The sequence below is a fragment of the Anarhichas minor genome, unplaced genomic scaffold, assembly GCF_050575085.1.
Source record: "Anarhichas minor isolate MPS153535 unplaced genomic scaffold, ASM5057508v1 ptg000012l, whole genome shotgun sequence".
Classification (NCBI taxonomy): domain Eukaryota; kingdom Metazoa; phylum Chordata; class Actinopteri; order Perciformes; family Anarhichadidae; genus Anarhichas; species Anarhichas minor.
The window spans coordinates 6,689,995-6,711,492 of NW_027466458.1; the positions used below are offsets into that span (position 1 = coordinate 6,689,995).

General features: G+C 43.8%; 2 protein-coding genes and 1 long non-coding RNA gene across 10 annotated transcripts; 1 reads left to right on the forward strand and 2 right to left on the reverse strand.

The window, feature by feature from the left end:
- Positions 1–325: 325 nt before the first annotated feature.
- On the reverse strand, positions 326–12,818 carry tmc6b (transmembrane channel-like 6b). 4 transcript variants are annotated; one of them, XM_076090529.1, is made up of 21 exons: positions 12,747–12,818; positions 9,206–9,391; positions 8,322–8,452; positions 7,645–7,755; positions 6,556–6,720; positions 6,341–6,449; positions 6,153–6,237; positions 5,191–5,451; positions 4,440–4,645; positions 4,200–4,344; positions 3,899–4,054; positions 3,499–3,665; positions 3,308–3,398; positions 3,088–3,185; positions 2,889–2,984; positions 2,722–2,797; positions 2,271–2,404; positions 1,492–1,668; positions 1,241–1,319; positions 1,058–1,144; positions 326–963 (listed from the first exon to the last, which is right to left on the reverse strand). In XM_076090529.1, the coding sequence occupies exons 2-21, from the start codon at positions 9,259–9,261 to the stop codon at positions 949–951; spliced, it is 2,445 nt and encodes an 814-aa protein (XP_075946644.1). In that variant the 5' UTR covers positions 9,262–9,391; positions 12,747–12,818; the 3' UTR covers positions 326–948. The 4 variants fall into 4 exon arrangements, with proteins under 4 accessions (XP_075946644.1, XP_075946643.1, XP_075946645.1 ...); XM_076090528.1 differs by having other exon boundaries at positions 12,639–12,793; XM_076090530.1 differs by lacking the exon at positions 12,747–12,818 and adding an exon at positions 9,661–11,852.
- Positions 12,819–13,953: 1,135 nt separating this feature from the next.
- On the reverse strand, positions 13,954–20,987 carry LOC142948479 (uncharacterized). Of its 5 annotated transcripts, none has more exons than XR_012953515.1 (5): positions 19,863–20,987; positions 19,233–19,514; positions 18,263–19,148; positions 16,968–17,118; positions 13,954–16,749 (listed from the first exon to the last, which is right to left on the reverse strand). It is a non-coding gene; the product is annotated as an uncharacterized LOC142948479 (long non-coding RNA). The 5 variants fall into 5 exon arrangements; XR_012953514.1 differs by having other exon boundaries at positions 19,933–20,986; XR_012953516.1 differs by lacking the exon at positions 19,233–19,514 and having other exon boundaries at positions 19,863–20,981.
- Positions 14,276–21,468, forward strand: tmc8 (transmembrane channel-like 8). Its single transcript, XM_076090532.1, has 16 exons — positions 14,276–14,597; positions 15,360–15,612; positions 16,378–16,526; positions 16,606–16,740; positions 16,837–16,889; positions 16,962–17,101; positions 17,205–17,352; positions 18,298–18,462; positions 18,540–18,691; positions 18,768–18,837; positions 18,946–19,055; positions 19,214–19,400; positions 19,972–20,129; positions 20,240–20,383; positions 20,613–20,691; positions 20,877–21,468. Exons 1-16 carry the CDS (start codon positions 14,420–14,422, stop codon positions 21,030–21,032), a joined length of 2,277 nt encoding a protein of 758 aa, XP_075946647.1. The 5' UTR covers positions 14,276–14,419; the 3' UTR covers positions 21,033–21,468.
- The last annotated feature ends 30 nt before the right edge of the window (positions 21,469–21,498 follow it).

A 21,498-nucleotide genomic window follows, 5' to 3' on the forward strand; every position in this document is an offset into this window, starting at 1 on the left:
ATGGGTAATATTTACTAATAAAACGGTACAAATATTAAGGTTATTACTTTGTTCTTCAGGGTACTTAAAAGTGAGAAAACTATTATTCTACTGAGAATATCTAGTATGTTGTATCTTATAGTCAAATACAGTTAGCTGCTGTAACAGTGTCTCCATACCTTTTACTTTTGTATTTGCATGTTTACTTGATATATTATAACTATAAGTACTATTAATGCCAATAGTACAAACTGTATCCATGTTATTTTCAGACTGTTGAGTTTGTAACGATTGTTGTTGTTGTGCTGTAGTCGTGCCCACACTTTATACAAGGAGAACAAGTACGTGCTGATATGATAAAACATAATTTAATCACTATGGTATGACAATACAGTGGCAGCTGTCACCCTAAAGGAGCAACTCAGAAAACTGGGAAAATAAAATGGAAAAACAAGATTTCATTTTCAGTATTATCATACTCACATCCACAACATCCCAACGTTACCGAATGTACAACATGCATACTAATAAAATGATTTAAAACAAATTCAAAGCATTAAAAAAAACATTGTAGCATACATACAGTGTTTTGCACAAGAAATATTAAAAATTATTTGTTCACAGTTGATATGAAAGTGCTTTTTACGAGAGATGACTGAAATCCACGTGAACTGATTAACATCACTTTTTCTGTCCGTCTGTAACATTTGACTTCCTAAAGTTGGAGTTCAGGCCTTTCATCTATAAACAGGACTGTATAAAGCAGACAGCTTTGTTTCACCCGATGTCTCCACTTGGTTTGTTTTGCCAGTAAATTCGTAGCCAAATTTAAAATGAATAATACATTTGGATTTGGTCATATATAGCGTTGTCCTTCCTTTTTATTACTCCAGTTATATCCAAGCTGGTTTGAGGTTTCTCCAGACATCAGTGCTCATAGAATTGAGCATCTTTGTCAACTGGAGGATCTCAACGTCGGGAGTCCTGAAGGAAAATTTAAAAAACAAAACGCCGGAGGTGAGAGGAGGCCAGGGTGTGAAGATTGTTTTAGTAAAGCACCAGAGCAGCAGAGACTGACCTGACTGGCGAGTCTTCGAGCAGGGGTTCGTTTCTGTTCGTGGATCGACTGGAGGCGAGTGATCAGAAACTTCTTATCCTCTCCCTCCTGCGCAGAGAGGTGACGAAGCAGACCGTCAACCAGATTGATCAGTATATTGACAGATAGAGACACAGAGCTGTTTATATGTCGGTGATCTCTTACATTTTCTATCTGCTCCTGTAGTAATCCGATGATCTTCCTTTGCCCGTCCACCACCTGACTGTGGAAGTAGATGACAATCCTGACGGGAGGAAACGACAAGAGTGCATCAGATCAATACAACCAGCACCGACTAGTTCAGCACTCATAATACTCATTAATAAAGCAGAATGATGGTGTACTGCTGCTTGCTTTATGACAGCTTGCTGTATCTACGTGTGTGTGTGTGTGTGTGTGTGTGTGTGTGTACTCACAGGAAGATGCCTGCTGCCACAAACAGAAAGAGAGGGTTTTCCACCAGGTAGGAGTGAGCCGTGGCCAGCCAGGACAGTTTGGGGTTATCTTTTTCCAGCGCTTCCACCCATCGCTTCCCCGCCTGGAACATCGTTTTGAGCTCACGGAACGGACCGCACGATGAGGAGGGAGTGAGGCTGAGGACAGATATTAAGACTGCCTGTGTCACACACGACTCTTCATTTATTTGATCTTTCTCCGAGGAGAATTGTTTTTTTACTCTGGCCATGGTTGGCAAGTGTCCAATAACATCCAATATCACGACCACTCAGACAAAGACTAACGGCCACGCTCCAAACAACCACGTCCTGAACCGGCTCTGCACTAATGTTCTGAATAGAATTAAAAGCATCCGTGTTTTAATTTCACCATGCACTCTAAATAAAAAGGTACATATATTGTGTGCAGAGTGGTGCACTTCAGCCTCTTGTGGATGAAATGAGTATTACAACAACAAACAAAAATCCTTTTTATACCCGACTACACCTTTTTTCAGCTGTTCTTAAGTCGTAAACACAGAGGAGAAAACTATTTTGATCAGACTTTGATCATCACAAGAATGTTTGTATCACTTATCTCGCTATCTAGACGTCCGTAGACAGCAGTGTGTGTGCATACAGTGTGTGTTTATTAGTATTAAAGAAGGTGTCATGTAAGGTCATTTGTTTTCCAAACCCTAATAAGAAAATGATTATTTTTGGTTGGGATGGGTTATCAGCACAAAAATGTGTGTGTGTACCTCCACATGGTGTACGTGACACACACAGAGGCACCGAGGAAGGAGGGGAAGCAGAGGAGAGTGATGAAGACGGTGGTCATCTGGCTGACTCTGTATGGCTTCCTGGGGGCCTGACAGTTCATCATCACGCTGCTCTGTGGGGAGAGAGAACAGAGACCAGAGTCCAGGGTCACCGCCTCCATCATCACAAATCTGACAAAGCTAGGGCTCCACGAAGAGATAAGGTTTCGATGTCAAACTACTGTGATCACAGACGAACGTTCATGGTCCAGACAAGAAGTCAAATGGCAAAATAAGATAGCATTTAGCAGACATCTGAAGCTGTCTAACAGGCAGGGAGTCTCTGGAGGCACACCGCCACAGATGATAATTTCAAGTATAACACTAAGAAATAACCGGGGAAATTAAAGGATTTATTGTTATTTTATTTTGAGTATTTCCTTTTAAGTACCTTTTTAATGTAGAACAGCAGCAGGAGTTTGAAAATCTGCACCGCGGGCAGGAGAGGAGTGAAGAGAACGCCCAACCTGAAAAACACAAAGTTCATTGTCATTACACACAAACTACTTAACTTTACTGAACAAGACTGTGTGTGCGTCTCAACAGTGAGTTTGGTACCAGGCCAGCGTCTGTCCGTAGATGAGCTCAAGGACGTTCCTGGCGATATCAAACACTGGCTTCCTCCTCCTCTTCAGCACCTTCTCAGAAAACAACCTGCAGACAACAGGAGGAAGTGAGTTTAGAGGCGCTCGTGTTTTAAGCGAGAATACATTTTCAAACTTGATGCAAGCTCTGCTACAAAAAAAGCAAATATAACCTCCAAAGAAACTCTCCAAACAAGGTGTCCAGTAGAGTGAAGATGAATTCCATGAGTAGGAAACGATAAAGCTCCTGGCCAACAAAACTCTCCCAGCACTGGAGACAATATCATCAAAACAGAGCACAGAGTCATCAGTTAAAGAAGTACCACACTGAGCAACTCAAATGATCAAGATAATCAATATTCCTGGACAAAATGATGTCCCATCTTTTGTTACCTTCAGTCCAATGCTTTTAGGATCAGTAGCCACCCGACCCAGCCAGTGGTAGCACAGGACTCCAAGCACGCTGACTTTCAACATCAAGTTTCTAGAGACGCAGACAAGCCCACGACATGTTACCATCAGCACGGCGCTTTCTTAAACTCGGACATCTGTGAACGCTCAAAATGCAGTTCCTCTGCTCTTACCTGCCGATGGCGACGTATGTGCGCACGGAAGGCGAGTCGTAGTCCTCCATCCAGGCTGCGAGGTTGAACAGGCCGGGCAGCAGCAGGTTGATGAGGGAGACCACCGCGGGGAGAGCCAGCAGGCTCAAGGGGTTCTGGGGGACACTACGTGAACTTTGCTGGAGGTTCTGTCGGGGAGAGAGAACGACCACGTGCTCTTTAATGTTACTGATGGCTTTGATGGGATGACAGTCTGACAGAAACTAAGTACGGTCGCTAGGAAGGGACGTCCTGTATAATGGCTGCTTTAAGAAACATAAAGACCAAAGACTGCGTAATAAAGGACAACAAACACAGCCTGAAGTCTGAGTATTCACCAATAAAAATGTTGACTTTGGACCCTGAAACCACCCCGCCTCACCTGATGCATGTGACCAGAGAAGTAGTAAATAGCGAGCACACAGGCAGTGGTGCTTGCTATACAGATGGTCCACGCCAGGCCGTGAACCATCGCTCTCCACAGATTCTGGCCCACAGTTTTCTTGACGTCCTTATGATTCACCTCCGCTAGCAGCTCCTGGAGAGGAGGACACGGGGAGAGGGACAGGGGAGGGATTATGGGATGGAACCAGAATCATCGCATTCCTACCGGCCAATTATGTGACAAAGAAAGAGACAAAGAGAGGGATGATGTGTTTGTGTGCGTGTGTGCTGTCATGCACCTTGAGCTGGGTGCAGATGTTCTCAGACATGAGTTTGACAGATGTTTTCTTAATGACCTTGAAGTCCCAGGAGCAGAGGACCTTCATGGCCAAAATGCTGTGAGAGGTGTCGATTCGGAAGCTCTGACCGAACGACTTCGACATGCTGTTGGGAAATTGCACAATAGCATGCTTCCTGAGATATGATTATTACATTTAATGTCAGTACAGTTTGCGTTAAGACGTACAACAACCCTGTACCTGTACACAAGAATGATACACGTGATGAAAGAAGACACTCCTATGGTGAAAAAGTATGCCAGCGGCATGTTGTAAGAGAGTCCACAGTCCACCCTGGTTCCATTGGACGAAGAGACGTTGTGCCCTCCATCGTCATCCTTGCAGCTCCTACTCAGTGTGTAGTTACAGTAGTACCCATAGTACATCACTGTGTCGGAGAAGTAGCCCTGAGACAAAAGGAGAATATGAATATTGACCTTATTAGTATAGTTTCAGACTTAAAAGATCCCCTACAGACACGTTTAAAGACCTAAACAATACTATTTAAATGTATGAATAAGCACATGTTTTTTGTTGGACTCGAGATGTCTCCTACTTTTTCCTCTTCACTCTCGTGTGAGTTGCATATTGAATCATAATTGTTATTCTAACTTGTTGTGATGTTACAAAATGACTCGTCTTGAACTGAGGTTTAAGGGGAGCACAGAGGAACTCCCCCCCCCCCTCAGCAGTTACATGTGAAAACATTCTTCTAGTGTTACATTCAGTACTGTGAGGCCCAAACATATGCAAGTGAGGTAACCTTTTCAGTGGATGGGGACTTTGATTCCATCTGTTTAAAGGCGGCTTTATTGTTGTAAACTCATCATACAGGCCTAAAGCATCTGGACACATCAAGGATGTGGTCGGTGTTTCTTTTGAAAACTGAGGCCTCGCGGCGTGCGAGTGTTACAGGTGTTGCAATAACATGTCGCAACAGCACACGGCTCACCGCTCCGGTGAGGAGCTCCAGTCCAGAGAAGGAGCGTCTCCCCGCCTCGGGCAGCACCGGAGGGTGCACCGCCTGAGGCAGCACCATGAAGGCACCCGTCACCAGGAACAGGAAGAAGTTGAAGAAGAGTAGGGTCTTAAGGAACAGGAAGTACGAGAGGACGCCAGTGCCGAAGCGCCCGCTCACTCTCTTCAGCGCCACTTGCCACAGCTGCAGGGAGTGCAGGAAGGACAGCCAGCTGTACCAACTCTGTCTGGCACCCTGGGAGCAGAAAGTGGGAGAAATCACTGTAATCTCGAAAACAACAACCACTTATTCTCTACAGGACAGTATGCATTATTATTTTAGACAGAAACTTATCCATGTTCTACAAAAAGTGACTCACAATGCAGCAGTACAATCCGGACAAAACGTACACACAGGTTTGTGGTTTAGAGTCTGAAATCTGACTCACACCCTCAGAGAGACATGCTTGAGCAACAGAGCGATTACACCGCCTTGATAACAATACCTGCAGGAAATACTGACACCCAAACACAAGCAAAGAGAAAGAGAAATGTCTTGCGCTGTCCTACGTCTTATTATTCTGTGTGCCATTTATCATTTGAGAGAATTGATATTAGTTTACACGTCTTTAAGAACTCAGAGTGTGCATAAACGGACTGTAACTCAATAACAGGAAGAGTTGCGTAATATTTAGTAGTGTACTTTCCACCTTGAAACATGAAAACATGAACGTCTACAAACTTCATCTGCTGATGAATATCGTATGATACAATCAGATCCAAAACTATAGCAGAGTTACTAAAATGGACTTTGATTCACAAAGGGCTCATTAGAAACATAAACTGGGAGAGTATCTAGAAACCTTGTGAGAGGTAGAAGGACTCGGTGTCCACGTATGAGAAAATAAAAAGGAAGTCAAGCATGGAGAGATGTTTCTGGTGGTGTGAGTGACTTACAATGATTATGTAATATTTGAGTTGACTGCAACAGGGGATTTGACTGCCAGTGATTGTCCTTTTCTCCTTTTGTAAAGCTAAGCTCCTGAAGACAGAGAGACAGAGACAGAGAGACAGAGAGAGTCAGACTGAGACATGAAAAACACAGTGAAACAAACGGGACTAATGAGAACAAGGACCACATCTACCTGAGTTCACTCTTCTCAGCCACACTGAGAGGCATCGCTCTGAGCATCCCGACTCTGTCGCTCACTGACAGGTTCTGCAGGTTGTTCACCAAACGTTCCTTCTTACTCGCTGTAACACACACACACACACACAGGGGCAGCGTTGATTACATTATAAACTCATCAAACACGGATGAGTTCTTGTTTGAAGTGTCTCATCACGTCGTTCTCCTCACCCTCGGCGCCCTCGGTGTCCGTGCTGTCCGCCTCCATGCCGTAGCCTCGTATGCTCGGCCTGGCAGAGCGAGAGAAGTCCCGGATGGCGGGTCTGCTCTGCCTGCGTCTCCGGAGCTGCATGGTCCTGTTGTAGTACTGAGAGATGATGGCTCCCCGGCTGCGACCTGACAAGAGGAGGAGGACCGGACTGTTCAGAGATGGGACCAACGCTGAATAACAACGAACTCAAGATGTGTCGTCTTTATCTCTAGTTTTGAATTAAATAACTCGTGACTTAAAAAAAGCAACAAAGGTTGGATTCAAACCATGACAAGTTTAAATGAAAAGCGTCTTAACCCCTGAGCAACAGGGGCGCCCCGGGTCTAATTAACTGTTCTGTGGCACTTGTCAGTCAAACTTTAGGTAAATAAATGTTTGAAGTACACATTAAAAACAAGAAAACCACAGCGTACCATATCGTAATCTACAGTTAATATGAAAAAATCAATGGAACATGCACAACAAACTGATTTTACAAGAGTATAAAATGTTGATTTAAAAGACTTCATGTTTGCAGTTTGACGGTTAAACCAACAAAAAGATGATGTGGCCCAGCTGAAGAAATCAGATAACCATTGAGTCATCTTCAACAACAAGCTGAGGCACCTGACCTGCCAGACGCTGACAGGAAGACGACAGACAAACAGCTTCCCCACGAAACTCTGCTGAACTGAAACAGTCGGTTTGTATTATTCACACTAGAGCTCAACACGGGCAGCATCCACAGGCTCCACTGAACTAACCCACGCTAACACACTACCTTCCCTCTGTGGGTTACATATAGCAGTAGACGTACTTTCAACAGGAGCGTCTGTCAATGTGCGTACAGTGTTTCCTGTGAGGTGAAACTTTTTCAGGAACTATAATAAACAGCCTTGTTCTCAGCGATGGTAGAAGATTTCTCCACCTTAAGACATATGTGGTATTAAATATTACAATAACAAACACTGCTGCAGTCTATACCATTCGGCTGTGTCACTGCTGTGTTTCTGTAAAAACTACATCGTTTATCAAATTCTTTTGTTTCTCTGGCCTTCTGAAGGACTCACCGATTGTGCGACTGGGCATGGAGGACAGGATCCTCATGGTGTCTGAGGACCAACGTTCACCCAGGAGGGGGTCTCCCTGTCTTTCCTCATCCTCCAGGTGGGCTACATTGTCTGTGGAATTAGAAGAGAAAGAAAAACAACACATTGCTACAGCTGGGAATGACAGAGAAAGTTAGATATGAGGACATTTTTAACCTTAATATCTATAATGTGAGGATGTGGTGGACACAAGATGTTTTGATGTCGTACGGTCTAAATGTAATTTTTCTCCTTTCGCGTCGGGTACACTGGACCATTGTTTACGACAGGAAAAGAAGACAATTCCTGGTGGCAGCAACATTTAACGCGACGCACCCTTCGGCCAACAATAACAATCTGTTTAATTGTGCATTGTGGATAAATTTAAACATTTTTCCGAGGAGGTGCGATTCTATTTTGGACTTACTTGAATGGTACGGCATCAAGTTTGTCGCTGTACTCTTTTTCAATGTGTTAAATAAAGTTACTCAAATACAAAAACATCTGTCAGTGCCGAGTGTAAGTGCACTCTGATTCTCTGAGCACCACGGTTGTCTTTTCTTAAGACTTGTGAATTCTCCTTCATTTCTTGCCTTGACCTCGTGACGTTTTCCCACTGAGGTCGAGGAGAAGTGGTTAGGAAAGGACACAGGTCGTACCTCGATCCTCCTCGTCCAGTCGCCTCTGCAGCTGCTGCAGCTCGAAGGCGTCGGACGGTCCTTCGTTCTGACTCTGCTCTTCGATCAGCTGGCTGAAGGAGTCGTGAACGCCTTCCTCGTCTACTGGGCTCCTGACAGAGGACGACACGGGCTCAGACATACAGGTTCGGTTCAAAGAGCCTGTGCTTTGAGGACTGTTGGTCACTTAGTACACCACAGATAAAACACGGTGACCTTGTGACTCAGTCACCAGTCGTCTCATGGGGGGGGGGAACTACAACCAAACAGCCCAGGAAGACTCTCTGAAGTCATTTTCATTCATTTCTGGGCAGCAAAGCACAGATTGCGTTCTGTGTGACCCTCTTCCTGCGCTATCTAGATGTCCTGTCAAAGCAAACTGGACTGACTGTTTTTGTCTTAAAGCAAGAGGGAAAAAACCCACAAGAAAATACAGCAAGTCCAGTTTTCTGTTGACTTAGTGCTTTTCCACAGATAGCACAAGAAGCCTGTATGATCAAGCCTGGACTGTTTTCAAATGGAAGCGTTCGCTCTCGCAGAGATAGACTGGAAGCAAACACAGCACATTCAAACAAGGTTCAACCAAACAAACAGGAGTGATTTTATGAAGACGATGAAGTGGAGGTTTGTAGTTGGTCACATGGTTTAAGATGAAAGCCCTGAGACGAGGCGCGTCGTGATCCGCCTTCCCGTTTAGTGTCTAACAAGACATCAGAGAGCACAGCTAATCCCGTCGTCTCGGTTCCTCATTTTCCTCACAGCCTTCAATTTAAATAGCGGCAGATTGAAACAGCAAAGCAAACACCGACAAAGAGAAAGACAACGGGAGGAACGTAAAGAGATAAGAGGACTGCTTGAACACTTACTCCAGTCCAGCTTCCATGAGCCGGTGGTTCAGGTCAAAGTTAACATTTTGAGCCATTTCTTCTTCTCCTCTGAAAGTCTTGATCTGCGTGCGGCTGTCGGCCTCCTCGTCGACCAATGGCAGAGGGATCACACCCTCTCCTGTTCAGACCCGCGCTCCACTCCCACCATGGTGTTTATTCGGCTACCTGAGAGAGAAGAGGGGAGGGATGGGGGAGGCGGGGCGATGGGAAGCGAGTGAATTACAGGTGAGGGGGAAATGCCAACAGACCTTGGAATTTGAATGCTCTCGTCATGTCACTGCTTGTCCTGAGCACACTCGTAACTGCGTAGTGAGGAAACAAGACGTGAGTGTTTCACCACGAACTATACGCCTAAAGGTGTCGTTTACACTTTTCATTAATATGTGATCTGATGAGGATTAAAGTATAAATGGGGTCTCACGGACTACAATTACCTGAGGCCACATGAACAAGAACAACAGCATGCTTTCAGCGTGAGGTGACAGTGACTCATGGAGTTGAGGGATTAGGTCGTGAGAGCTCCATTGTGGTTTATGATGAGGACTGTGGACCGAGTCAGACAGCACCGTGTCACCAGCGAGACAGAATGATGCATTGTGTGTGTGTCATATGAGAGGTTTGGAGGAAGCACGCTGGTTCCTCTGTCTTTGTGCAAATTTAAAAAGGCCCCCACTTCCCCCCCCATCCAAAATCTGTTCTCAGTTACGTGCAACAATCTCATCAACATTGGTCAAAGACCCAGAGAGGACATGTCCTGTTGTTTTACAACATGATCACAGAAGATATTAAACACATGGGATTTAAAGGAGTTGGATCCAGATATGCATTGACTCTCTTTGATATCTTTGGATTCATGAGGTCATTGTGACGCAAATCGATGAATATGACCTTTTACGGAAATAATGGAATTTTGCATTAATATGCCAACACAAATAGATTTTTTCAGGTATTTAAGTCACAGCCATTCATCCTTAATTATTGTATCCATATTCAATTCATCAATTGATTTTAAAGAAAATGAAACTACATGTACCGTGAGTCACTGTCGTTTCCTACTTAGCTTGTAACAAACCTTTTACCACTTCATCGGTTTGGAATTGATTTACTACAACTAATTATTCGGAGAGACAATAAAAGACGATATTTAGTTATGACCGAGCAGCCCTGTGTGAAAGAATAGCCTTGACGTACATCTGGATGTCTATGGGAACGGGTCGCAGCTTTGTTTCCAAAGATGAATATCTGGGCCAACTATAAAATTCAGTTCAAAGTTCAGTGACAAAAAGCACTCGAAGTCGCATTAACGTCAGATCCACTTCCTGTTTACATGCACCCACAGCACAGAAAGAAGTTGATGGTGAGGTGCTTTTTTCCTGTGAAAGGATCTCAGGGTTGAGTCTTTGCTCTGCGGTACAACATTGTATCACAGAGTTGCTACTTGCTTCCACAGACATCCAGTAATTAAGATAAACTAGGCGAAGCTGGCCATCCAACAAACCTCCAAACTGCACACAGACATGGGAAACATCAAAGAGTTTGTCTCACTCTGGGAAAGTCACAACAGCAAACCCCACTATTGCTTAACCGTCAGAGAGCTTGGAGGTTGAGTTCCCAGTAAGCTGCTCCGACATCGACTCACTGCAAAGACTTAAAGATTCAAACCTCCACCACAGCACAAGCAGTTGGTTGTGTTTGTTCGATGTGTAATAATGTGTAATGGCTGATAACAACACAGGGTGTGTGAACATCTCAATCATGATGAGACCCGGACTTTTGCTCCGGGGTGGAGGTCTTTCTGGTTCTGGTCTGGAGTGAATATGATATCAGCTGCAGCTCTGAATACGTGACCGAACGCCTGAAAAATGTCCCTCTACCACCGGCAACGGTAATCCTGCTTTTGTGCCCGTTCTATTCAGGCAACCTACTGATCTACTGCACACATCTGCTGGTTTTGTTTTGCTTCTCTCTCACACATACTTTTTTCATTACTTGATGTTTCCAGGATCATGTTACACTTTTCTTAACGGTCCATTTTCTATTCCATATATTCGTCGTAGGCGATTCTTTTTTGTGTGACTTAATTTCTGCCGGACACAGAAACAAACACAACGCCTTTACACAGCACTGTGTTGCTGGGGTGTCATCCTCTAACACTGTGCACTAAGTCTGGCTGTGACTCTTTGTGACTTATTAAAATGTCTGTATGTGTGAATATTGGTATTGAAGAAGTGCTCTGAGACTGTACAGCCAGGACAGGATATATAAAGAGGGTGGGACAAACACTCAACTCGCCCTGACAGGGGGGTCAGAGCTGAGCTGCACCATTGCCAAATTAAATAAGACGGGAACACAACGCAGGGGAATAACAGAACACAGATGGGCGATTCAATGTGAGTTTAAGTTGGGTTACAAGTCAATTAGAGAACATTGTTCCGTTCAAAAAATTAAGGAAATGAGTAGTGTGAAACGCACAGAAGTGCACTCGAGAGCAGTATAATCTGGACACAAGGAAGGCATCGCATACATTATAGACCAGTGGAGAAAACAGAGTAGGTATGAGCTGATGCGAGGGTGAGGCAGAGAGTGAAGGGAGGGGCAAGAAGGAATCTGTCCACTCTGACAGCTTTCAACAACTGCATGGAAATCAGTTCCCAGAGTGCTGTGGGAGGGGAGGGGGGGGGGGGGGGGGGGGAGGACAATGGAGGGAGCACAAAGCTCCAGCAAACATTGCAGTAGATATACTTGTATTTCAACAGTTATCTGTTAGTTATCACGGTTTGCCTCAAGAACAAGGGGGTTACATTGAGTAAGCAGAGCTGCAATTCGGTGTTTTAGTGCAAATCAATACTCACTTGTGTTTATGGGGGAATGCAGATTTAAAAAGGGAAAAACAGAAGAAGAGCAAAGGAGGCAGAGGATAGTAACAGCGGAGATGAGGGCAGACAAAAGAAAAAAATGTGCATGCAATTAAGTCAGGCATGCATGTACATACACAATTACACTGTTATTGCGCTGTGAGGCCCGTAACGCTGCACGTCTCTCTGCCTTCATTCAGAATAAGGACAATGATCGGTTCAATGTCGGCTACAGGACAGAGGCCGTAAACCCCGGTGATAAACACACAGATGTGGCAATCAATGTTCATATTCCCAAAGTTTATGACATGAATAAAGTACAAGAGATCTTCCACAACAAAGCACCCTGCCGTTGCACAACAGACGACAATTCATTCACCCGAGATTGTGAATAATGAATTACTTCTGCAGACAAACTCACGAGTAGCTCGTTCCTTTAAAAACACGGACTTCTCTTGTGTTGCTGTCTGTTGTCATTTAATGTTAGTTTAGATCTCGCAGGCTGCGAGCTACACTCAACACGTCAATGAGTTTCATTAGATGGACAAATGTTTTACCTTCGAGGAGACAACGAGGCTGTGGTTTTAGGAATCCAGAGGTAGCGACATGAAGCGACCAGCTTATAAAACTTGCACAAAGACTCGTTCACAGAGTTGTTCACTCACCCGTTCAGTAACTTGACAAACCAGTTGTGTGTGTGGGTGTGCGTGTGCGTGGGTGTGTGTGTGTGCTCGCCAGTATGTCAGTCAAAATAGTCCCCACGCTCAGCCGGACAGCGCGGGAGAAACCATTTTCTCCGAGGGGTGTTGGGTTTCTACTTCTTCAAACGAAACCGTACAAAGCGAGAGCTGAACCTTCAGTCACGTATACACATTCACAACATAGACTTACACGTGTTCTCCAAAACACCAATGATCTGAACTGATTCACCAGCTTCTAATAAAGAAGTGAGGTAACTTTGACCCCCCCCCCCCAGGGTTGACACTCTTGGTTCAGTCCTATTCAGGCTTGAAATCATGCCCCTACCGGTGTTTGACTTCTCAAACAAAACAGAAGTACACAAAGACAGTCTAACCATAACTCATCGAGACAGTTAGTGTTCAATACATTTGACTTATCAGTAGTCACAAATACATTTTACTTCCCGTTCAATAAAAGGCCACAGCTGAACGTGTTAGCAACAGCAACACTCTGACATGTCAAAGTAGGAAAAGTGGCTGGATTCCATTTCGCTGCTTCAGTTTCAGGATCCTGATAGTTTGCGTACTTTGTATGGTAGCTCACTGTTTCACTGTTGTGGCTCACTGGGTCACTGGAATAGAGCCATCTTTAATGTAATCAGTAACAATGCTGCTGTTCTAGTGAAAAAGGCCTGTACCCATCATAACTCATCTGCTACATGTGCACAATCATGTTTCACCAACAAAGGGGACATTCTTTTTTACATTTGAAGTCAAACCCGACGTGTCCATATGTGTTTATTGTGTGTTTATTGTGTGCTTATTGTCTGAAGTGTTTATTGTCTCAACATAATTGAAACTGTGCATGTCGAGCAAGTTCTTAAGAAATGACACACTTGCTCATGTTTCTTTGTAAATGGTTCTGACTGGAAGCCTCAAATGTCTTTGTGGTGTGAGTGGGTGGAGAAAGTCTTTCTGCTCCATCATCTCATACATTAAATCCAAACGTCGGTTTTCAGATGATGAAACGCTGCCCAGTGTGGTTTGTGTCAACTCTTTGTCGTCAAGCACACGAGAGGGATTCAGTGAAAAAGGCAGATGATTAATCACCTGATTCTTTGACTTAGTTGGTTTTACACACCTGATGACCACCTAATGACGGCAAATAACATTCAATACTCAAATTCCCGGATTGTTTTGAAACCCGATGTTTATTTAACATTGTTTCTCAGTGGATTTCACAGAAAAAGTTACCTGAAAACAGATTATGGATGCACTATAAATCATTCGACCGTAGGCTACTTGAACAGTAGTAAATTAAAATGAAATTAAAACCTATTCATCTAATTCTGGCTTCTAACATTTTCCCATCTTCAGTCCGGTGTGTGTACGGCTGGGTAGTTCTTGTTCTGTTGTGAAATTATTTGTGATATTTTCAGCCACCAATGCAACGCCTGTGTTTGCATCCTGTCATGTGATTTCCTGTGAAGCTGTCAAATTCAGACGCGGCCTGTGTGGAGCAGATCTGACATCTGCTCCACCTGCCTGAGAGTGAGCCGTACCAACAGGACTTTAGGGACAACACTCACTCCAGGCCAGCCGCTCATGGGTCTTCACTTCAGTGGGCCTTGATGTGGGGTGCAAAGCAAGATGTTTAGATGCAGAGTGCGGAAGTAACTTTTTTTCAGTTTGAGTTGCAGCTTTGGTGGAGAGGTTTGTCGCCTTGTGTTGTATATACAAGAAGATTGGTTTCTGAAGATCTGTTATTAAAGAGGAAGTGGAGGGAGAATAAAATGGAGGAGCACAATTCTGTCAACTTCATGAGACTCCTGTCAGGTAACAGAATCATTTTACAGAAATGTGCCTTTTGTGTGCGTGTGTGTGCGTGTGTGTGTGTGTCTGTGTGTGACATTAACATGTTACATGATCTATGAATTTAAATAGCTTACGAGACACTGCTGGTATTACATATAGGCTAGAGGTAAAGAAATGGATATGCATGTGGTTCTGTCTCAGGATGTTTAAAGACATTGTGGAAAGTGTAAGTAAAAACTAAACAAATAAAATACAGGTGTTGATTGTTTTTTAAGCATAGATGTCAAACATTTCCTGGTTCCGACTTTTCAAACGTAAATATTTCTCTGTTTTATATAAGATAAGATAAGATATACTTTATTGTCCACCAGGGAATTTTGTCTTGAGCTCCAAACCGCTACATCCCACAATACACTTGCTAGCATCACAATCCACATGCACGCATAGAACACACATACACTCATGGATAAACATGCTTAAATACACATGTCAACATTAGTTACACATAATAAAAATAATAAAACCAGGTGTGATCAACACAGATAATAAATAATCAAGTTACAATACATCAGTCCCCAATAAAATCATATCATATCATTGTAAATTAAATATTTTGGGGTTTTGCACTGTGGATCAGACTAAACAAGACATTTGAGGATGTGACCGTGGGCCTTTTTCACTACTTTGTTACTATGGTTGCAACCTGTAACAAATGCTGAGCTAAGTAAAACATCGTGTACGTAAACATGCACTGTGATCTACATTCATGTGTTCCCACCACAGAGGAGAGCACCGTGTCGTCGGACTCCTGCGAGTACTATCAGACAGAGATATTTGATCAGCTGCCCAGCATCCAGGCCAGCCGGCCAGAGCAGGACAGACAGGGCCTCTGGGAAGCCTGCGAGGCCCACCAGGGTGGCCCAGACGCGGGGGAGAGGATCAGCCATGGCCACCTGTCCAGAGGACCCAAAGACAAGGCATTTACACAGCCGCTCAGGAGCCTGGTCGTGTGTCTTCAGGGGAAGAGAGACGCCAGGTGGGAGAGGTTATTCTAATATGTCTCTGTTTAGGACGGCCACAGCAGAGGAAACAAATTACTTTTTGTACACATTTTTTCCTGCTAGTTGGATTTTGGGTGGCGTCATTACAGACCTGGGTTGCCTTTTTGGCTTCGGACCGGTTGTATATATCGCTTCTGGAGTTGCAATTGTTTATGTCCAATGATCTGGCTGGCCTGACTCAGCTTGTTCCTGTGTCTCACAAAGCTTAAGCTCAGGTTCCTGTACCAGCAGACGATGTCACAGGGGAGAACACTCTCAGCGAGTGACCTGAAGTTTAGTTGAAATATACAAATATACAAACATAACAGAGATAAATGAATCAGTGCAGGAAGAGGCAAAAAGCCAACTGGGCTTATTTGAAGCCTCCACCTATATAATTTTACAATTTTACAAATTTACAAACAGCATAAAATGAAATATGCATAAGATATAACATTACAAACAACAACAACAACAAAAAGTCACACCGGAAAAATAACCCTGGTGATGACATCACTATGAAGTCATCAGGGTAACTTTTGAAAGCTCCTCCAGAGCCTCAGAAAACAATATACAACTGTCCCTTTAAATATGTTCAAATGTTAGTCAGGAAGAGTTTGTTCACCTCCTTTTCAAAAGTTCAATATTCAACTTTAAAGTGTTTAAAGTTTTGTATTATTTTAGATATTTTCATGCTCAGGATTTAACATGTTAAAATAAAAGCGGCATTGATGAAATATCATATTTACTCTGCTCATTAGGTACAGGAGGAAGATGCAAATCAGCAATATTGGTTTTTGGGAGTCCTGGAGGCGGAGCCAGAGCATCAACAGAAAGAGGGTTTGGGCACAAATGGGAGGAGCTCTATCGGGCCTTTTGCCATGGCAGCACACTCTCCACACCATCGAAGGTGAGACAGGACCGGTGATGATGAGGATTATAAGATGATTTCACCCAAACATATTCTAACCCTCACTGATCTGTTCCAGGCAGGTTTGGAGTTGGCGTGAAGGCTTACTTTGTGTTCCTCAGATATCTGGTTTACTTAAACCTGCTTCACTGTGCCCTCGTCTGGGCCTTCATTCTGGGGCCGACAACATTTTATGGCAGGAGCAACAGCAGTGGTGAGTCCCCTGTAAAGGCAGATTAAAGTACATCAACCACAACTCAACGCAGACTCCTGCAAAAACACTGTTGTGTTGTTCTCTGTGATGTTACAGAGCCTCTGAAGTTTGGTGGCAATGACTCGGTTTTGGATTTCTTCCAGGGATCGGTAAGGGTTTGTTTGCTTGTGTGTTTGTACTGTACGTTTTATACATCTTTCATATAATATATCTTTCTACAGGGCTACCTGGATCGTTCTCCGGTCTTCTTTGGTTTCTATACTCGTGGTTCCCTGAATTTGCTGTGCTTGAATACACCTCTGCTGTACCTCGCTGGAATGCTCATCATCCTCTTCCTCAGTCTCATCCTGGTGGTCCGTAGGTCAGTTAGGAAAGTAACTGCAAAAGAACAAAACGTTTCGATATCCATCTTCCTCACATCTTAGAGAAAGCTTCTGTATTAAATCTGTAAACTTCTCCGATAGAACGACGGTTGGCTACAAGCACACCTGGATGCTCGGGAAGCGTTACAGCATGAACGTGAGCTACAAGATCTTTTGTGGTTGGGACTTCACCATCCAGGACCCTGCTGCTGCCACTCTCAAACACTGCTTCATCAGAAACGATCTCAAGGTGAAGGGATGCACACGCATTATCGGCATGCATGATGGCACTGCTCTAGTTTACCACGGTCACACACCACATGCTGGTCAAACGGTGAATCTGTCAAACCTATTGCCCACTTTGGCTGTTTTCCGTACACTGCATATACGTAATGTTGGGTCTGACAGGCCGGTCCATGGTGTTCAATTGAGATGTCCTGCCTCAACCTATCATGATCAAACTATTTAGTGACCCTTCATGCTCTGCAAGGAGGCATCTGCATGTTTTCTCCACTCAACTATTCAGGTTTTTCCTTAAATTCGTCACCTGTCTTTTAATTATCTTATTTAGAATCAAACCTGGAATTTCATGAACAAAGTAACATTTTGCAATTCCACAGCTTTATTTACAGCAAACTAAACCCTAAAAATGGGTGACCAAACAGTTTCCCACCTGGCTTTCAAAACAGATGTATTCACACACACACACACACACACACACACACACACACACACACACACACACACACACACACACACACACACACACTCCTGACTATGCAGACACAAGGTGGTAAATGTCAGTGAAAAGTGGTGTGACATGCATCAACATTGAGGCAGATGAGGAAGTTGTGATGCCAATTTAGAAATGAGTGGTTGAAAGTTTCAAACCTCTTTTTAGAACCAGCTCAAAAGTGAAATATGAATATACAAAACTCAGTGTAAGGTGAAACAAATACACTGCTCTTATCATCAAGCATTTTCTCTGCACTTCTGCCATTAAGGACATGGTTGCACACTCCCCCAACGCATGTCCTTTCTCTCTCTCTCTATATATATATATATATATATAATGTAACTATACTGTTTGATTCTAGTTTTAGTGTGTGTGTGCTGCTGTTCTAATATTTTGATTGAGTTAAAACACCGGAGATGCTCACAGTTGAGAGGTTTCCCTCTTTCTGTTCGTCCTCAGCTGTTCCTGGAGGAGGAGAGTTTCTCTGTGCGGGAGGCTCAGAGGACTCTTGGACAGAAGGTGCGTCTCTACCTGCTCAGGTTTGTCCTCAACCTGCTTGTTCTGTCCCTGCTGGGTGGAGCCTTCTACCTCATCTACTTCGCCACCAATACAGCACAGCACGAGGTGAGACTTTGATGCTGGTTTTGTTAGTGTGTCCTGGATTTGGTGAATAGATTTTCACACCTGACTGTGTTTTTCAGAGTGGGCACTATTGGCTGGTCAGCCTGGTCCTCCAGTACCTCCCTCCCATCACCATCACCTTTGTCAACCTGCTCCTCCCTCTCATGTTCCGCAAGATCTCATCTTTTGAGGACTACTCTTTCACCATGCAGGTCAATGCCACTCTAGTGAGGTAAGGTGCACAGGGAGATGAACCCAGGACAGACACATACACACACATCTGCACTGGTTCACCCTCTTTTCTTCAGGAGCATCTTCTTGAAGCTGGCCTCGCTGGGGATCTACCTATTTTTCATCTTCACAACAGAGCATAAGCAAGTGAGTTGAGAGTGAGATTTATGTTTCAAGGTCCTGCGGACTGATATGTGGTGTCATATGATATGTGTGTTTTTCTAAGTGAGTTCTTAATCCTTATTTCTTTTACAGTATTCCTTTCACTGCAGGGAGAACATGTTTGGTCGAGAGATGTACAAGCTGTGTATCTTCAACTTCCTCGCCATCTTCTGCAACGTCTTTCTCTTGAACTACCCCAGCAAGTGGGTTTGTTTGAGATCAACAGTCTCTTTCTCTCTTAGTCATCGTTGTGGTTTGAATGGAAAGATCGATGCGTTTGGAATAGTTTGGCTGATCTAGGGAAAGAATGAAGCTCAGTTAGTATGTTGTCAAGATTCATGAACTTTCCTCTGACTGACAGGCTGCTGCAGGAGAAGTACCCGTTATCCTTGCTGGCCCGGCTGTTGGGGAAACAGCGCTTCCTGATCTCTTTCAAAGTGTTGGATCTGGTGTACAGTCAGACAGTGACCTGGGTGGGAGTCTACTACTGCCCTCTACTGCCTCTGATAGGAGCTGTCACGCTGATGGCCACCTTCTACATCCAAAAGGTTGTCTGGGACGTGAGAGTTATTTATGGACCATCTAACTGTCACTCTCGCTCCCTCTTTGTGTCTCTTAAATCCAGTTAAGCATCTTGTACTGGCACGAATGTCACAAGATGCCTGAGAACAATGACCAAAAAACACAACAATAAACTAAATATTAATACTAATACAATAAATTAAATAGTTTGCCACATAAGGTTGATTGGACAATTTGGTTTTCATACAAATTAAACAAACAAGAAAGAACATGTGAGCTGTAGAGGTGACAGAGCCAGGCTAGCTGTTTCCCCCTGTGTCCAGTCTTTATGCTAAGCTAAGCTAAGTGTCTCCTGGCTCGAGCTTCATATCTCACGTGTGAGTGGTATCTAAGCAAGGTTCCCAAATTGTCGAACTATTCCTTCAAGTAATCTATACATTTGTCACATTAGAGATTTGAGTCTATTTGAGTATTTTTTACCAGTTTACCATGGTGCATGATTAGATGGAGTTGTGACCAAGAAACACTGGTGACCGTCAACTGTATCTGAACATTTACCAGCAATGTCCACGTCCTTCCCTCTAACACTGTCTTCAGTTCACGGTCCTGCGGTGCTGTGTGGCAGAGCAGAGGATGTTTCGAGGCTCCAGCTCCTCTGTTTTATTCCACTTCATGTTGCTGCTCGGCCTCCTAATGGCTGCAACCACACTGGGCTTCAACCTCTACCAGCTAGAAGCCACACCCAACCAAAACATGTACTTTTTTACTCTCTTAACATGTTAGCACTAGAAGGAAATATCCCATTTATATTTTTACTTTTCTCTGCAGCTCATTTCCCCAATTTCTTCCTCCTGTTTCTACCCAGGTCCTCCTGTGGTCCATTTGGAAATGGAGAAACTGTGTTTAACGTGACAGGAGTGTGTGTGAACAGCCTCCCAAGGCCGGCACAGACGACGCTCCGCTACCTGACCTCTGAGGCCTTCGCCCTGCCGCTCATACTCGCTGAGATGTAAGTATGCAACAGGTTTATGCAAACACTGGCTCTGTATTTGCACTGAGATGAGTTTTTCCAGTTTGAAGGAAAACAAGTAAAATCTACGTTGAAAAGGGGAACGAGAAGCACTGAGTGCACAGCAGCAAACACGTTATGTAGAAGTGATGATCTTCAATACAAGCTGTTTTAAGAATAGACGTACAGTTCTTTCTTCTGATCTGCCTGTCTTGATTCTGCTCCTCAGTATACTCTTAACCTCGTATGTGTCACGGGGACGAGCCAATCAGAAGGCCATAGAGAGACTGAAAGACATGCTGGTTATGGTAAGTCACATGTCATCAAACACTTACATACGTACAAATTAGACACAGAAAGAAAATGATTGAGGTACTGCAGTTGATTTGGTTGTTGCAAGTGAATACTTTTCATGTCTATTGGTGTGTTGTGCTTCTCCAGTCTATCTGTGTGCATGCTGTGCCCTTACATTTGTATGTGTTTTGTCCCACAGAGCAGCTCAGATAAGCGTTTCCTGGTTAAACAGCATGCCACGATGCTCAGACGTCAGAGAAAACCCCACAGAGTCTGTTCTGCAGCCATCGAAGAGGACGTCCCCCACTCAACCACTGGAAGGGCCCCCCCCCCCCCCTTCAGGCATACTGACTGATTAAAGTCCCCAAGCTGTCAGGCCTGTCCATCCACAGACTTAAATATAATTTAAATATAAAGCCGTGCTTTTAGGCAACCACAGCTGGGCGGAGGCTTATGGGTGGCTGAAAATAAGAAGTCAAAAGGACTGTTCCAGTTACGTGATATACAAAGATAAGAAAAGCAGTTGTGGCCTCTTCCTGAGGTCTTATTTTAACCTTCATGTGATGCATTCTCTAAATCATTTCTGCAGTCATTTTTTGGGGAATTAAAGATTTGATTATTATTCTATGGTCCTGTCGTGACTGCGAAAAAGTGTTATATATATGTAATTTTATTATTATTGATACGATGATCATAGTGCTAAGTTTTGTTCCAAAATGTCCCTTTACCTGAATTCAATGAACTGTAAGTGATTTTCAAATATCCTGCTCATTAAACCTTTGTGGTGCATTTTTAAGCTTTATGTGTCGCACTTAAAATGA

Bases quoted from the DNA above. Each gene is read 5' to 3' on its own strand.
- tmc6b (XM_076090529.1), bottom strand. From the start codon at position 9,261: ATGGCTCAAAATGTTAACTTTGACCTGAACCACCGGCTCATGGAAGCT. The intron at 2,985-3,087 runs GTTATATTTGCT...TGTTGTCTGCAG, and splicing joins TTTGGAGAGTTTCTTTGGAG to GTTGTTTTCTGAGAAGGTGC. The intron at 1,669-2,270 runs GTACACACACAC...ATCTGTCCTCAG, and splicing joins GTCACGTACACCATGTGGAG to CCTCACTCCCTCCTCATCGT.
- tmc8 (XM_076090532.1), top strand. From the start codon at position 14,420: ATGCAGAGTGCGGAAGTAACTTTTTTTCAGTTTGAGTTGCAGCTTTGG. The intron at 18,838-18,945 runs GTGAGTTGAGAG...TTTCTTTTACAG, and splicing joins TCACAACAGAGCATAAGCAA to TATTCCTTTCACTGCAGGGA. The intron at 20,130-20,239 runs GTACTTTTTTAC...GTTTCTACCCAG, and splicing joins GCCACACCCAACCAAAACAT to GTCCTCCTGTGGTCCATTTG.